This window comes from Sciurus carolinensis, chromosome 2 (assembly GCF_902686445.1).
Source record: "Sciurus carolinensis chromosome 2, mSciCar1.2, whole genome shotgun sequence".
Lineage (NCBI taxonomy): Eukaryota > Metazoa > Chordata > Mammalia > Rodentia > Sciuridae > Sciurus > Sciurus carolinensis.
In genome coordinates, this window is record NC_062214.1 from 22,902,264 (window position 1) to 22,918,314 (window position 16,051).

The window sequence follows — 16,051 nt, forward strand, 5'->3', positions numbered from 1 at the left end:
AACCAAAAAATGTGTCTTTAAAAGGATAATTGAAACTTATGAATCTGATTAAGACTACTAAAGAAAAAAAGGGAAGGCGCAAACAATGTAAAGAATGCAAAAGTTGGGTGGGGTTGTGACTCAGTGGTGGAGTGCTTGCCTGGCATGTGTAAGGTACTGGGTTCCATTCTCGGCACCACATAAAAGTAAATGAATAAAATAAAGGTCCATCAACAACTAAAAATATAAAGATTTTTTTTTAAAAAGAATGTAAAAAGTAGGGGAGATAGCTCAGTTGGTAGAGTGCTTGCCTTGCAAGCATGAGGCCCTGGGTTCGATCCCCAGCACCGCCAAAAAAAAAAGAATGTAAAAAGTACACCTTAAAAGGGTAAATTTTTATAGTATGTAAGTTATATTTCAATTTTTAAAAAAGGATAGAAGATATAAATAACTTCATGCTGACAAACTTTAAAGCATTAGCAAAATTATAATTTAGCCAAACTAACTTCATAAGATACAAAAAACTTGAAAAATCTATAACCATGTAAGAAAATAATTAAAAATCTGTTTAGACTCAGATAGTTTTATAGGTAAAGGACAAATACCCAGAGTATAGAAAAACAGGAGAGATCTTTTTGAACTCATTTTGAGGTTATTTTAATATTGATGCCAAAAGTCAAAGGACAGAAGAAGAAGATAATTATAGGCCATTCTCACTGATGACCATAGATACTAAATCCTAAAAAACCTAACAGTGTCAGAAATTAGAAAGATGAGGAAAAGAGGATTTTTCAGGCTGCTGGTTGATGAGTTGATATAAACATTTTTAAGAGCAGTTTGCCAATAACTAGTAAAACTGAAGATGCTAAGACTTGCAGCCTGGCAATTCTGAGTCTTTTACTATAATCTGAAGATACTCTCACATGTCCATAAGAATTCATAACAAATACATGACTTTGCAAAATTGTAAGAATAAAAGGTTAGAATATCTGTTCTTGTCAAGCTCTGACACTGGAATTGCCAACGTTTATAGAGATTAGTTTGATATGAACCAGGGAGAACTTGCTGAAGTATGTATGGATACACGCACATATAGACACATACATACATACATGCGTACATACACACACAATTGGCCCTCTGCATCCAAGGATTCAGTGTAGTTAGGCTTACTATGTTGTATTTCTACTGAATATGTACAGATTTTTTTCTTGTTATTATTCCCTAAATAACAGTACAATAACTATTTATATAATACTTATATTGTATTAGGTATTATAAGTAATCTAGAGATTATTTTGAGTATATGGGAGGATATATATAGGTTATATGCAAATTCTATGTGACTTTATACAAGGGACTTAAACATCCAAGAACTTTAGTATCTGAGGAGGGACCTGAAACTGATGTCCTAAAGCTACCGAGGGTTGACCTGCATTACCATAGTGACTTCATGTACTACTTCTTATTCTTTGATATGGATAATTGACACTTTCTTTATCTGAAGAGGAGACTGAATAAAAATATTTTTAGAAAAAAAAAGAATAACAGGTTAGAAAAAATAAAACCTTAGTGTTCATTAGCAGAGGGCAGATATATGGTTCTATATATGGAGCATTTAACAGCTGTCAAGAGGGATGAGCCTCAAAAATAAATGAAAAAGGAAACTGAAGAAGAATGCATGTAGTGCAGTGCCACTTAGACAAAGATTATCTACAAATACAGGGAAGCATGGAATTTTTAATACCAATTACAGTAAGAGGGAAGATATGGAATGGAAGTAGTGGGGGAACCTCTGATATATCTACATATATATATTGGGAGGAGAGTGAGCAAAGGTTTTAGATTTTAAAAGGTAGATGACATAGAAATTCTTTGTACCTTTTCACATTCTTGAAATATGTTATTAAAAACAAAAATTGTGCCTATTCCAATACTCTATTTTAGGGATCTTTACTTTTTCCCCTCAGGATTAATGAGAATGACCAGTCCTGCCACTGTTATGATACCCCAGGGTGGAAATGTGTCATCTTCCATGATGGCACCAGGCCCCAATCCAGAGTTGCAGCCCAGGACCCCTCGCCCTGCTTCTCAGTCAGGTAATGATACCAATCTTTGAGGACTGAAGAGCCTGGAACTTCTGTAGGTAGTTATAAAATTCAGCCTATTTCTGATACTGTATTCCTAACTGCCTAACTCAAAGGCTACCTTTTTACCACTTCTGCTGATTTTATCAAGCTAAATGTCATAATTTTTTTCTCAGAATTTCTCATTGTTATCAGTTAATTCTCCAACTTTCCTAAAAAGCATGTCTGGGCCTACTTAGTATTGCAAGATATTTCATGACAGAATTCTGTAGTCAAGTAAATTTGGCAAATGCACCATACTATACACTGCCTATTCGAGATTCAAAATTAACATATTGGAGGCACTTACATCCTACCATAAAAAAGAAATTTGTCTAAGGTTGTTAGATCTGGTGTTTCTCAAACCCCATTGACTCTTTCGTTTTGTTTTCTTATAACAGTACATGATTTGGAAAATAGTGCTAGCCACATATATGTTTGGCTCTTATATCCACTGTTGAACCATAAGCTCTTTTTAAGGCAGGATTCATCTTTATCATCCTTGGTATGTTGTTTTGTATGTAAAAGGTACTTACAAACATGGTAACATGAATGGTGTCAGGATGCTGCTCTAAGCATCTAGGTTGCAGTAGGTTGATTATTGCTTTGTTGACTGTCTTTAACAGATGCAATGGATCCACTCCTCTCTGGGCTCCATATGCAACAGCAGAGTCATCCCTCAGGATCTTTAGCTCCTCCTCATCACCCAATGCAACCTGTCCCCGTGAATAGACAAATGAACCCAGCTAATTTTCCCCAGCTGCAGCAGCAGCAACAGCAACAACAACAGCAACAGCAGCAGCAGCAGCAGCAGCAACAACAATTGCAGGCAAGACCCCCACAGCAACATCAGCAGCAGCAGCAGCCACAGGGGATTCGACCCCAGTTTACTGCCCCAACTCAGGTGCCTGTTCCTCCAGGCTGGAACCAGCTGCCTTCTGGAGCTCTTCAGCCTCCTCCAGCCCAGGGTTCTCTGGGCACAATGACTGCAAACCAAGGGTGGAAGAAGTCTCCCTTGCCTGGCCCAATGCAACAGCAACTCCAGGCAAGACCATCCTTAGCCACGGTACAGACACCTTCCCACCCTCCCCCTCCATATCCCTTTGGCAGCCAGCAAGCCTCACAAGCCCATGCAAACTTTCCTCAGATGAGCAACCCAGGCCAGTTCACAGCTCCTCAGATGAAGAGCTTACAGGGGGCGCCCTCCAGGGTCCCAACCCCGCTGCAGCAACCCCACCTCACCAACAAGTCTCCTGCCTCCTCACCCTCCTCCTTCCAGCAGGGATCCCCTGCATCCTCCCCAACGGTTAACCAAACTCAGCAGCAGATGGGACCAAGGCCACCTCAAAATAACCCACTTCCCCAGGGATTTCAGCAACCTGTCAGCTCTCCAGGTCGGAATCCTATGGTTCAACAGGGAAATGTGCCACCTAACTTCATGGTGATGCAGCAGCAACCACCAAACCAGGGGCCACAGAGTTTACATCCAGGCCTAGGAGGTGAGGAATACTGAAGCTATTTCTGTTGATAAATTTGCTGGAGATAGGTCTGAGTAGAACTTCAGTTTTTAGAGTTAATGGAGGGAGTGAAATAAAGATGTAATTATTTGCTTTTGTGAAATGGTGGTGACAATATAACTTAATTAATTTGATGCATTATTATTTTGATACATTATGCAGCATTTTATTGGTTAAATATAAGCTAGATCTCTGGATAAAATGCAGGTAAAATCAATATAGAGATTTCATTTTGTTTTTCAAATTTTTTTTTGCTTGATCTTATACTAGTAAATTAAAATGTCCAGATGAAACATGCATTTTATTAACAATGTAAACTTCTTGGCTACTGAAAAAAATTAAGATTATGCAGTAGAGCAAAATTGAAAAGATAAATACAGGGTCTTATTGGGGAAATTGCCCTTCTAGTTACCAATTTTGATAATCCTCGTTAGTAAAATAGTAAGCATGGTATTTGTTAACTTTGATTAAAGTATTAAATGGGAATAAGTTCAGAAATCATTGACTTTTATAGTTTTATAATGCCAATGCCTGCTCCTCAGAGAGGGAATTCCACTAGTTATACCTAAAGGAGATTTATTTATTTATTTTGTAAGGTGCCTCTTGTATGAAGAAAAAGCAATGGAGCTTAATGTGTGAGAGGTAAAACGATTACAGTAAAACTTATCCATCTCCATGTTTATTATTTATTCTTATTAATCATTAATCTAGTGCACATGAATGTGCTTGGAGCTTTTCAGTAAGTTATAGAGAGTGTCAGTAATATTATCATCTGATAAACATATCCCCCACCAAAGACACCCATTGCCTACCCAGAAAAAAACCCTTGCATCTTTAGTGCAACATAGCAAAGGCATGTTCCCATGGTTTCTGGTGTAATTAAGTTGCTCATCAGTCGTCTCACTCTCTTGTAATTAATTTTGCTGACATGCAGGCTCTAATATTTGAATCCTAAGAAGTTTTTAGAAAATGCAAGAATGTTTCAACTCCATACTTCACTGTTCTGGGTATCTAGCCCTGGATCAGTGGAAGCTGGGTAGTCCCTCCTGCAGATATGATTACTGATTTAATTACAATGGAAGTATGCAAGTGGGGACTTGTCACTGCTAAAGAAAGGACAAGTGCATATTTGTCTACTAAGAGTTTTTCAGGGCATTGAAAATTTGGCCCTTAAAAATAATAAATGGAGAAATACAATAAATTTTTAAGCAAGCTTTAGGTCTTGATGCTTTCATAGAGCAGATAATATGCTCACCTAGGTGATCTGGCCACATCAAGGCCTGTGTTACAAACATGAGTGGGTCTGAGATTCTCCTTGTTACAAATTTGTTTTCTGAAATTAGGCCTTTGTAAAAGGGAGTAATACTTGAGTAAGATTCCATTAGAGCATGGTTTTTGGTGCCATAGCTGTCAGAATCACAGTAAACTTTATGAGAGAAAGACATAATGATAAGTTTAACATAGCCTCACTTTGAAGCTCCTGTGAACTGTTTCTAATCTCTGGTCTCTTCTAAAGAGACAGACACAACATTGGGGGGAAATTTTCTGCAAAGGAGATTGTCATCCATTTCCCTTAAAGGAAAAAAAAAATCATCTTATCTATTCTTAATATCAGGACCCAGCTCTCTGTTTTGTAGTATTTCATATCAATTTGTTTGAATATGAGAGAATTTAACATATTCCTTTGGTACCTATGTTAAAGTATGTAAAGTTTTGGGGTCCATTGTATTAACAGAGAAAAGTAAACCCTCAAACCTTGCTGTGGCGTGGCCTCAGATCACATTTAGGGAGCAGATTGCCATCTTTTCCTTGGCATGTTCTAAGTGTAAATTTTTTAGTATTTCTTTTCCATTTTGACAATGCTCATGTAAGAGATTGTGTTGATTTTTTTAACCATCTTTCCCAACCTTATTATTAAAGATCCTACCAGTGTGACAGAGAGAGCTAAGCCAGTGGAGACTTCATGCAGCTCATCCTTCCTTATTCATTCCATATCTAAGCAAGAGTATAAATATGCTTAGGTAACTGCCTTACTCATTGTTTTCTATTAAGGAATGCCTAAACGCCTCCCACCTGGCTTCTCAGCAGGACAGGCCAATCCGAACTTTATGCAAGGTCAGGTGCCTTCTACCACAGCAGCCACCCCTGGGAATTCAGGAGCCCCTCAGCTGCAAGCAAATCAAAGTGTCCAGCATGCAGGTTTGTTTTCTACAATTTATTCAGCTAGCATTTATTGAGCATCATGTGGGAGATGCCTTGGAAGACAACAGGAGTATACAGATTAGTAATTCCTGTTCTCTCCCCTTAATTTCAAATACATATATAATTGTTCAGAATAGTAACTGATACATGAAAGATGGGCAACATATCTCAGGAACCTAGAAACATCTAAGAAAGAGAGGTAAAACTTGAGTTAGAGCAGGAGTCAGACAATTTTATTTTTCTGTAAAGGGCCAAATATATTTTAGGTTACATATTTTTTGTTGCAGCTACTCAAGTCAGTGGGCCTGATTTGGCTCACTCAGGAGGAGTTTTCTGACTCCTGAGTTAGGGCTTGCTCAGGTAGTAAAATGTAAAGTCATTTCTGGCAGAGGAAACTGGAGATACAAAGGCATGTGGGTGTATGGCATGTGGGGACAATTGCAACTTTTTAAGTCTATATATAGTACGTGTTAGCTTTGTTTATGCCAAAAGTCTGAATTCTGTGAACAGTGTGGTATTTTCCACATTTAATCAGTACCAATATATTACCAAAAGTTAGTTTATATAAGAAGAAATTTTGGAGAGGAAATAAGATATAGTGGAATGACTAAAAAGTGGTATTTGTAAAGCAGTATTATATAAGCCCAAACTTAATGTTTCTGGGTTTTGGGTTGTTTAGGGAATACATGACTAATACACTTATCCTTTCTCGTTCAAGCAGTTTGGGCTGACATAGACCAAATATTTTCAGAACTCCCATCCTACTCCAGAGTTATTTATTTTTTTTAATGTGCTGCTAAGGATCAAACCCAGTGCCTCACACATGCCAGGCGAGCACTCTACCACTGAGCCACAACCCCAGTCCCTAGAGTTAATTTAGTTTTGTGGTTCAACGTTAATTGTAAATCACTAAGGAATGAGGAAAAATTCTAACTTAATGAAAAGAAATTTTCAGACTGTCTCCTGAAGGGAGGGCAAATTACTTGACTTTACCTATAAAACTATTTTCATGAGTTATGTGAATTAATGTTTTTATAGGAAGTTTACTTTTATTTATTTATTTATTTATTTTTAGTACTAGGGATTGAACACAGGAGCCACATTCCCAGCTCTTTTTTATTTTGAGACAGGGTCTTGCTAAGTTGCCCAGGCTACTCTTGAACTTGCAATCCTCCTGCCTCAGCCTTCTGAGTCACTGGGATTACAGGCCTGTACCACCATGCCAGGATTATAGGAAGTTGTATTTAAAGCATAATTAAACTCACTTTATCCACCTTAACACAGCTATCATATTTTTATATGGTATCTTTCACATGCCCCTATTGTTTTGATTTCCCCATTTAGCTTTTCTAAAGTAGCTCTACTTTTGTCTATCATTTTCTATTCTGTTGTGCTATTTTATTTCTCTGGTTAGCTTTTACTGCTTCCTGAAAAAATACTTGTCTGTTTGTATTGTCTCTCTTGCTAAACTCCAAAGAGGCAGGGATCTGGTCTATCTTGTTTATTGATATTACTTTAGCACCAAAAGTACCTTCTACATATTAAGTATTCAATAAAGAATTGTTGGTTAAATGAATATGCCGGTGGGCTGAGGTTGTGGCTTAGTGGTAGTGCACCTGCCTAGCACCCGTGAGTCCCTGGGTTGGATCCTCAGCACCACATGAAAATAAAATAAAAGTATATATATATATGTACAAATATACACACACATATATATATATGTACCTAAAGACTAAAAATGTATTTTTCAAAAAGAATTTGCTGGTAAGCACAGTGTATGTAGCACATAAAATGGTCATGAAGTACAAATTTGAGTTTATGAGACTCACTTAGAAAGTCTTCCTTGGAGTTCAGGAAAAGTCTGGATAATGTAAACAAGGGACAGTTTGTCCCCTGCCTCTCTGGCTGGAGTATGAACTGACTTCATAACTTCATTATGGCCACTTTCTAGTCTCTACTTAAAAGTGGAAAATAAAAAAGATAAAATAAATTAGATAGTTGTTCAGTTAGAAGAAGGGAAATAGGGGCTAGAGATTTAGCTCAGTGGTAGAGCACTTGCCTAGCATGCATGAGGCCCTGGGTACTATTTCCAGGACCAAAAAAAATGGTGGTAGGAGAGGATTGGTATAATACAAGTAGCTACAGAAAAATCTCAAGGACCCAACAGTAAATAAACACTGCAGTAGGACAGGCAGCACCTTTTCTCTAACAGAATAGAACATGTCCGTTGTGGTTCACTAGGGACTCTCAAAGGATATATATACAATCACTGAAATTTTAGCATCCCTTTGACTGTAGCTTCTAAGTGGGTCATTGGTTCAGTTGACTCTGTATTACATTAGGATTAAATAATTTTTACCACACTGGGGCAAAGGAGACCTGTCCTTAGGAACTATCAGGTGTTCTCTTTTTTTAAAAGCGCAGCATCCAAATAGCACAGAACTAGCCTTTCAGAGTCATAATTGGTTTTCCAAGAAGCATTGTTGGGGTTTTCCTAAGAGAACACAGCACATTCTTTGTCCCTGGCTCATTTATAGCAGAGTTTACTTCACTAGCCTACAATGTTGTTTTTTGTTTTTTGTTCCTTGTTTTGTTTTGTTTTAGTTTTCTTCATAATATGGTAGCCACAAGTCATGTGAAAACAGCTAAGTACTGCCTTTCTCTATTTAATATCAAAGAAAAGTTTTTTGATTTTTGAAATGTTGTCTTTAAGTCTCACCACACAGGAGTAATGAAACTGTTTCTCCTTCTTTCTTCTTCTGTTGTATGGTCATGGAAAATGTAAACAATTATCCCATATCACATCTCCATAGTTTAAAAAACTCACAAAACATATGTCAAGGCAGGTGTGGTGGTGCACACCTGTAATCCCAGTGGCTTGGGAGGAGGCTGAACCAGGAGGATCAAAAGTTCAAAGCCAGCCTTAGCAACTTAGCAAGGCCCTAAGCAACTCATCAAGACCCTTTCTCAAAATAAAATACAAAAAAAAAAGACTGGGAATGTGGTTCAGTGGTTAAGTGTCCCTGGGTTCAAACCTTTGTACCAAAAAAAAAAAAAAAAAAAAATATGTCAAATAGCTTATTTATTGTTGGTCAGTGGATATATGGGTGGTGGGTATTTTTCTAAGTAAGGTTATTTGAATATCTTAATACCAATAAGATAATATTTTTCTGAAACTGTGCCTTTTTTTTTTCCCCCTTTAAGGTGGTCAAGGAGCTGGTCCTCCTCAAAACCAGATGCAGGTGTCCCACGGGCCACCAAATATGATGCAGCCCAGCCTCATGGGAATTCATGGCAACATGAACAACCAGCAGGCTGGTAGTTCTGGGGTTCCACAGGTGAACCTGGGCAACATGCAAGGCCAGCCCCAACAGGGCCCACCTTCTCAGCTGATGGGCATGCACCAGCAGATTGTACCCTCCCAGGGTCAAATGGTCCAGCAACAAGGAACTCTGAATCCTCAAAACCCTATGATTCTTTCAAGGGCCCAGCTTATGCCACAGGGCCAGATGATGGTGAACCCTCAGAACCAAAATCTTGGGCCTTCACCCCAAAGGATGACCCCACCCAAGCAGATGCTGTCCCAGCAGGGCCCACAAATGATGGCACCACATAACCAGATGATGGGGCCTCAGGGACAAGTTTTGCTCCAACAGAACCCAATGATAGAACAAATCATGACCAATCAGATGCAGGGGAATAAGCAGCAGTTTAACACTCAGAACCAATCCAGTGTCATGCCGGGACCAGCACAGATAATGAGGGGACCAACTCCGAACATGCAAGGAAACATGGTGCAGTTTACGGGACAGATGTCAGGACAGATGCTGCCCCAGCAAGGGCCTGTGAACAACAGTCCATCTCAGGTTATGGGGATTCAGGGACAGGTCCTGAGGCCACCAGGGCCCAACCCGCACATGGCCCAGCAGCATGGTGATTCTGCAACTACAGCAAATAATGATGTCAGCTTGTCTCAAATGATGCCTGATGTTAGCATGCAACAAACCAACATGGTTCCCCCCCACGTGCAGGCCATGCAGGGAAACAGTGCCTCGGGAAACCACTTCTCAGGCCATGGGATGCCTTTCAATGCACCTTTCAGTGGAGCACCCAATGGAAATCAGATATCCTGTGGTCAGAATCCAGGCTTTCCTGTCAATAAGGATGTAACGCTAACAAGCCCATTGTTGGTCAACTTATTGCAGAGTGACATCTCTGCGGGTCATTTTGGGGTAAACAATAAGCAAAATAATACCAACGCAAATAAACCTAAGAAGAAGAAACCCCCTCGGAAGAAGAAAAATAGTCAGCAAGACCTAAAGTAGGTTATGATAATTTTGCCTCAAATTTTATTCATTTGTTTTTATGTGAACACTTTCATTGATGAAAAATTTTTTAGAATATATAAAATTAGAACAGTATAAGGAGATCTTTCTGCTTAAACAATTATCATAGCTTATCTTGACTTCATCTGTATTTTCTTCCATTATCCTCTTGATTCAAGACAATTTTACTTAGTAAATACTTCAGTGCCTACCTCTAAAAAATAAGGAAAGTTTCTTTCTTTTTCTTTTTCTTTTTTTTTTTTTTTGATGGTACTGAGGATTGAACCCAGAGCCTCACACATACTAGGCAAGTTCTCTGACTTTGAAATACACTCCTATCCCTTTTTATTTTATTTTGAGACAGGGTCTTACTAAGTTACAGAGGCTGGCCTATAACTTATAATCTTCCTACCTTAGCCCCCCAAGTAGCTGGGATTACAGGCATGTGCCACTGTATCTCTAGAAGGACAGTTATTTTGTATGAATATACAATAATACCATTAGTACATCTAGAAAGCTGATACTTCTCAATAGTCTCACATATCCAAACAGTGCTCTCATATCTCTGATTATTTCAATTTTTTTTCTTAGAGTTCCCTTGTTTAAGGATCCAAACAGGGGGCTGGGGAGATAGCTCAGTTGGTAGAGTGCTTGCCTTGTAAGCACAAGGCCCTGGGTTTGATCCCCAGCACCCCAAAAAAAAAAAAAAAGATCCAAACAATATTGATATGTTGCAATAGGTTGAATGTCTTTTAATTCTACAGTTTCCTGGGGGTTGTGACACTCAGAGCCTGAAAAGTAACCAGTGCTACCATACTGCAGCTCACAAAACACTGGTTTCAGGCTTATGACTGTTGGGGAGTCAAGAAAGCCAAATGTGTTCTAGAAATAAACATTGCTTATGGAGACTCCCTTCTGTCTTGCAAATAAAAATGTTCTTCTGGTCAGGCATGGTGGCACCACCTGTAATCCCAGCGACTGGAGGCCGAGGCAGGAGACTCGAAAGTCCAACACCAGCCCTAGCAGGGTTTTACGCAACTTAGTGGGATCCTATCTCAAAATAAAAAATAAAAAGGGCTGGGGATGTGACTCAGTGGAAAAGCACCCCTGGACTCAATCCCTGATACCAAAAAAAAAAAAAAAGGTTCTTTTTCACAGAAATCTTTTCTTTAAAGGCTCTTTATCATCCCTAGAAGCTTAAACTCCATACTAAGATGATTGAAGCTTTTAAACTAGTTACCCTTTCAGTAAACATTCTCCAGGTGAGCTCTTTTGCAAGATCACAATAGAAAGGGCAATTAACAATTTATACTTTATTTCCTGAAGCTAAGTATTAATTTGTCATGTTTTTGATTTTGATAAAAAAATTTTAGAAGAAATATTGATTAGCTGGATTTTTTAAAAAATTGATAAAACTGAATTTAGAGACATTTACTAACAGGGAATAGTAACTAATGAATGTAAAACAGATTAATTGAAATAAACTGCTAGAACTATAGGAAAAGAAGGGAGGTTCATTTAAATAAGCTTAAATATTCAAACAAAGTTAGCTACCTTTACCCCAGCCTTCCTACAACATTTTTTGTTAATAGTCTAATTATCATACTGTTTCTTGAATTTTATACATTAAAACCCAATCATTATATATTAGCAGTGTATTTTCCTGAATTCAGACTTAAAGCCCTTTCATTATCTCATTTTTCTAATAGCTCCTCCTCAGTTAGATACTTTTTTTTTATATTTTTATTGGTGCATTGTAGTTATACATGATGATAGGATTCATTGTTACATATTTGTATATACACAATATAACATCATAATTTGGCCACTATTATTCCCTATTATTTCCCCTTTTCCATCCCTTCCATCTCCCCCTGTCCCTTTCCTCTACTCTACTGAACTCCCTTTGATTTTCATGAGATCTCCCACCTTTCTTTTCCTTTTTCCTCTGTAGCTTCAACAAAGGAAAGAAAACATGTGACCCTTGAGTTTTTTACTTATTTTGTTCAACATAAAGTTTTCAAGGTCCATCCATTTTCCTGAAAATATAATTTCAGTCTTTTGGTTGAATAAAACTCCACTGTGTATATATACATTTTCTTTATCAGTTCATCCATTGATGGACACCTAGGCTCATTCCATAGTTTGGCTGTTATGAGTTGTGCTGCTATAAACATGGGTATGCATATATCACTATAGTATGCTGAATTTAATTCTTTAGGATAAATGCTAAGGTGTAGTATTGCTGGGTCATATGGTGGTGATTCCATGCTTAGTTTTTTGGGGAATTCCATACTGATTTCCATAGTGATCACACTAATTTATAATCATCCCAACAGTGTAAAATTGTTCCTTTTTCTCTAGATCTTCTCCAGCATTTATTATTGTTTATATTCTTGGTGATTGGCATTCTCCTCAGTTAAATTCATCTATCAGCCTTTTGGAATAATATTTTATGGGGATATTTATTTTATTTCTCCAGTAGGCTAGTTAGTATGCATTTTTACTGTTTTCATCAGCCCTGAAGAAGATTGCTTACTTTTTGGTTCTATACATTATGAAAAGGACCTTATACAGAATCAGGGCTGCTAGGTAGGAAGATCACCTGCTCTTAGTTTTTCCACTAGCTTACTATATAGAACCTTTTTCCTGTCTTTTATACCTCTCTGGGACTTTGTTTTCTCATCTGTAACATGAGGGGACTGAAGAAGATATTGGAATTTGTTTTAGCTATAGAATTCTTTGAAAATAAAGGATATCTCAGAATCCTTGCCCATAATTTAAGTGAGAGGAAAGTCATATAAGGAACAAATTGATTTAGGGATCTGATGTGCTAAAGATCTGCTTCGGGTTCTAAATTTCCATGTGCTGGTGCTTTTAAAATGGATTTATGGTAGCTTATGAAACTATCCAGAGTATGAGACAAAATACTATCTAAAAGTTGGTGACCACAATCAAGTCATAGAGAAACTAAAAGTAGGAAAGAAAGGTACAACTGGGAGTAAAATTACAAACCAAATGGCGATTGGATATGTAGGTGTTAGTAGGTAAGTTTCTTCATTTTCCCCCCACTAAAAATTCTAAGATTGGTAAAAATGAAGACATCCCAAAGCCAGTGGTTATGATGTAAGTACTCCTTCTATAAGCAAAATTTAATTAATTTTTTTTATGGTCTCCACCTTTCTTTGTTCTCGAAATACAATTTCTGTCAGCTAACTTAGAACCTGTTGCAAGGTGTTATGAATTACTGGAGCTTGATTCTTCAGCTACACTGAAGATAATGTGGTTTTATAGGAACAGTGATTTATAATATTGATAGCCCCAATCTAACTCCAGGCCTTAAAATATCTTAAGGAATGGGTGATTGCATGAAAAACATTGTATCAGAAATTTGTGGAAAGCCCTTTGAGTAAATACTGTGCTATTAGAGTAAGTGGATTTTAATGAATTTGCCAGGTTATTTATGCCAGTATTGACTATTTTATCCAGACTAGAGACAGTAAGAATAACAGTAAGAATGATAATGAAACTAGATTATAGTTCTTCAGAAATAGGGGAGGGGTTGAGCTAGTTTCATCTATTTCCTACATAGCTTACTCTCAAATATGTTATTTATCCTTTAGCACCCCAGATGCTCGTCCAGCTGGTCTGGAGGAGGCTGATCAGCAACCATTGCCTGGAGAACAAGGAATTAACTTGGACAACACAGGCCCTAAACTGCCAGAGTTTTCAAATCGGCCACCAGGTAATAAAATGTTAGCTAAAGATTATATACTTGTCGTCATGTATGCAGCATTACAAGGCTTCCTTCTCCTTAAGGAAACAGTGCTGCTGGGCACAGTGGCATGCCTGTAATCTCAGCAGCTTGGGAAACTGAGGCAGGAGGATCACAAGTTCAAAACCAGCCTCAGCAACTTAGGCCCTAAAGTAACTTAGAGAGACTGTGTTTCTAAATAAAATACAAAAGGACTGGGGAATGTGGCTCAGTGGTTAAGCACCCCTGGCTTCAATCCTTGGTACCAAAAAAAAAAAAAAGGAAACTTTGCGTCTTAACTAGTTTGCTTTAGCATTTTAATGTGTCTAGTATTTGGAAGCTTTGCCTTGATGTTAAGTAAATATTTTAAATATAACTTCTGAAGGCACATACATATACATTCTACTTAAATTGTCTTTATTACTTAAAGTCCTTATAAAATTAAACTGAAATGTTTAATGCCTCTTTATTCTTATCAGTGTCAAGGTTTTAGTTGGCATCAGAATCCAATAAGATTAAATGGAGGCATATTTTTACCTAATCTTGCTTGCCTGCCTTTCCTGCAGCCTTTCTTTGTGGAGCTTTCTCAAAACAGGAATTAAAAGAAAATGATCTTTTTAGCAGAAGTTTTATTTTGAATCTTTAAAACATCAAAAATATGTAAAAATATATAATAGATATAAAGAATATATAAAGAAAAGCAATACCCAGGTGTCTACTACCAATTAATAATTTATAACAAATAATGCCAATATCGTTGAAACCCCTTTCTCTGATTATAAAATATTGTCCTTTAAATGTTGATAAGTTATGCTGAAAAGGAAAAAGCTTCTAAAATTCATTTATTCATTCTGACACAGGTATTACAGAACCAAGGCCAGCCGCCACAGTATCTCTATACTTGGTTACTCCTGGTCTGAACAGTGACTTGTAACTTTATTCCCCTGTGACACAATTGAAGATGCACAAGCCCTTCATACTCAGGGTTCTCTCTACTGTGTATTACAAAGAGCTCTTTTGTTTTTTCCTCATTCTACCTCCTTTTTGACATATAAATGAAAGTGATGTTTGTGGCTCAGTGGTGGAGTGTACAAAGCCCTGGGATCTAACCCCAGCACCACACACAAACAATAACAACAACAACAACAACAACAACACATAAACAAAAGTGATGTTATTTTAGAGATAAACTTTAATCTTAATCTACCCTTCATTTATATATCCTAAAAGTGATTATTTTAAGAAAGTAAATGTATTATGATATCAATACTTTGTGTTATTTATTACAAATTGCTTGGGCATGCACCATTCTCAGCAGTGAGTTGCAGCACAATTAAGACTGGGAGGTTGCCAGTCTTTGGCAAATATGTTCAGAAGATGCTGGTGAGCCTGAAATTACCCTCTTCCCTCAGGCACACTGAACCGTTGTATGAATTCCAAGGGTCTTCCAAACATCATTGCCTCCTTTCTGCAAAGGGGGCCTATAGGCTGAATTTGGCCTATAATGGTTTTGAATTGCCATGCTGTGTCTTAAGCAAAAACCTAAATGTAAATACTGTTAGGAAGGGCATCTACTCTGCAGTTTGGCAGTGTTCACAGGACTCCTGCTGTCTTATATCAACCTACTTGTCTTCTTTACCACCTGCTTGACCCCTAAAGACAGATGAGCTTGCATTCCTTGACTAATAAATTTGTTTTTTGATTGTGTATGGGCACTGTATGTGTCATGACTTTTCCCCTCCTCTATTCTATTACATCAACCCCACTCCATCTTCCTAGCAGTAGTGCACTTTGGACTGCTGCCTCCAGTTTCTGGACCCTTTATAGCAGCCATGCCTTTGGCTGTTACCTTCAAGAGGCCACTCTATGCTGCCCTCTTTGGTATTTGCTGTGCTGTGTGGTAAGCTGATTTTAAAGATGAAAGGCATCTGTGTATAACCCTGACATGGACTTTTGAAGAAATTTCAATTTTCTTAATGTGGGAACCCCAGACTAGACGTAAAAAATAAAATCCCACTGTGTTTGACCTGTTGAAATCTCATGCTTTGGGCTTTATAAGGTCAAGAAGTTACTTGGGCCTAAAACCAAGAGAATTTTTAAGAAAATCTTCAAAACTGGATTCTGCACATTGCACCCACTGGTACTATG

At 37.7% G+C, this 16,051-nt stretch overlaps 1 protein-coding gene across 9 annotated transcripts in view; it reads left to right on the plus strand.

The window, feature by feature from the left end:
• Window positions 1-16,051, plus strand: part of Ncoa6 (nuclear receptor coactivator 6) — a 100,346-nt gene that overhangs the window by 58,829 nt on the left and 25,466 nt on the right. For 7 of the 9 annotated variants that reach the window (XM_047541466.1, XM_047541469.1, XM_047541467.1 and 4 more), the window contains 5 exons: window positions 1,950-2,078; window positions 2,732-3,604; window positions 5,675-5,821; window positions 9,029-10,145; window positions 13,773-13,894. In XM_047541466.1, coding sequence (XP_047397422.1) covers window positions 1,950-2,078; window positions 2,732-3,604; window positions 5,675-5,821; window positions 9,029-10,145; window positions 13,773-13,894 — 2,388 coding nt within the window. The remainder of the gene's footprint in view (window positions 1-1,949; window positions 2,079-2,731; window positions 3,605-5,674; window positions 5,822-9,028; window positions 10,146-13,772; window positions 13,895-16,051) is intronic. The other 2 variants (XM_047541472.1, XM_047541473.1) reach the window with 2 other exon arrangements.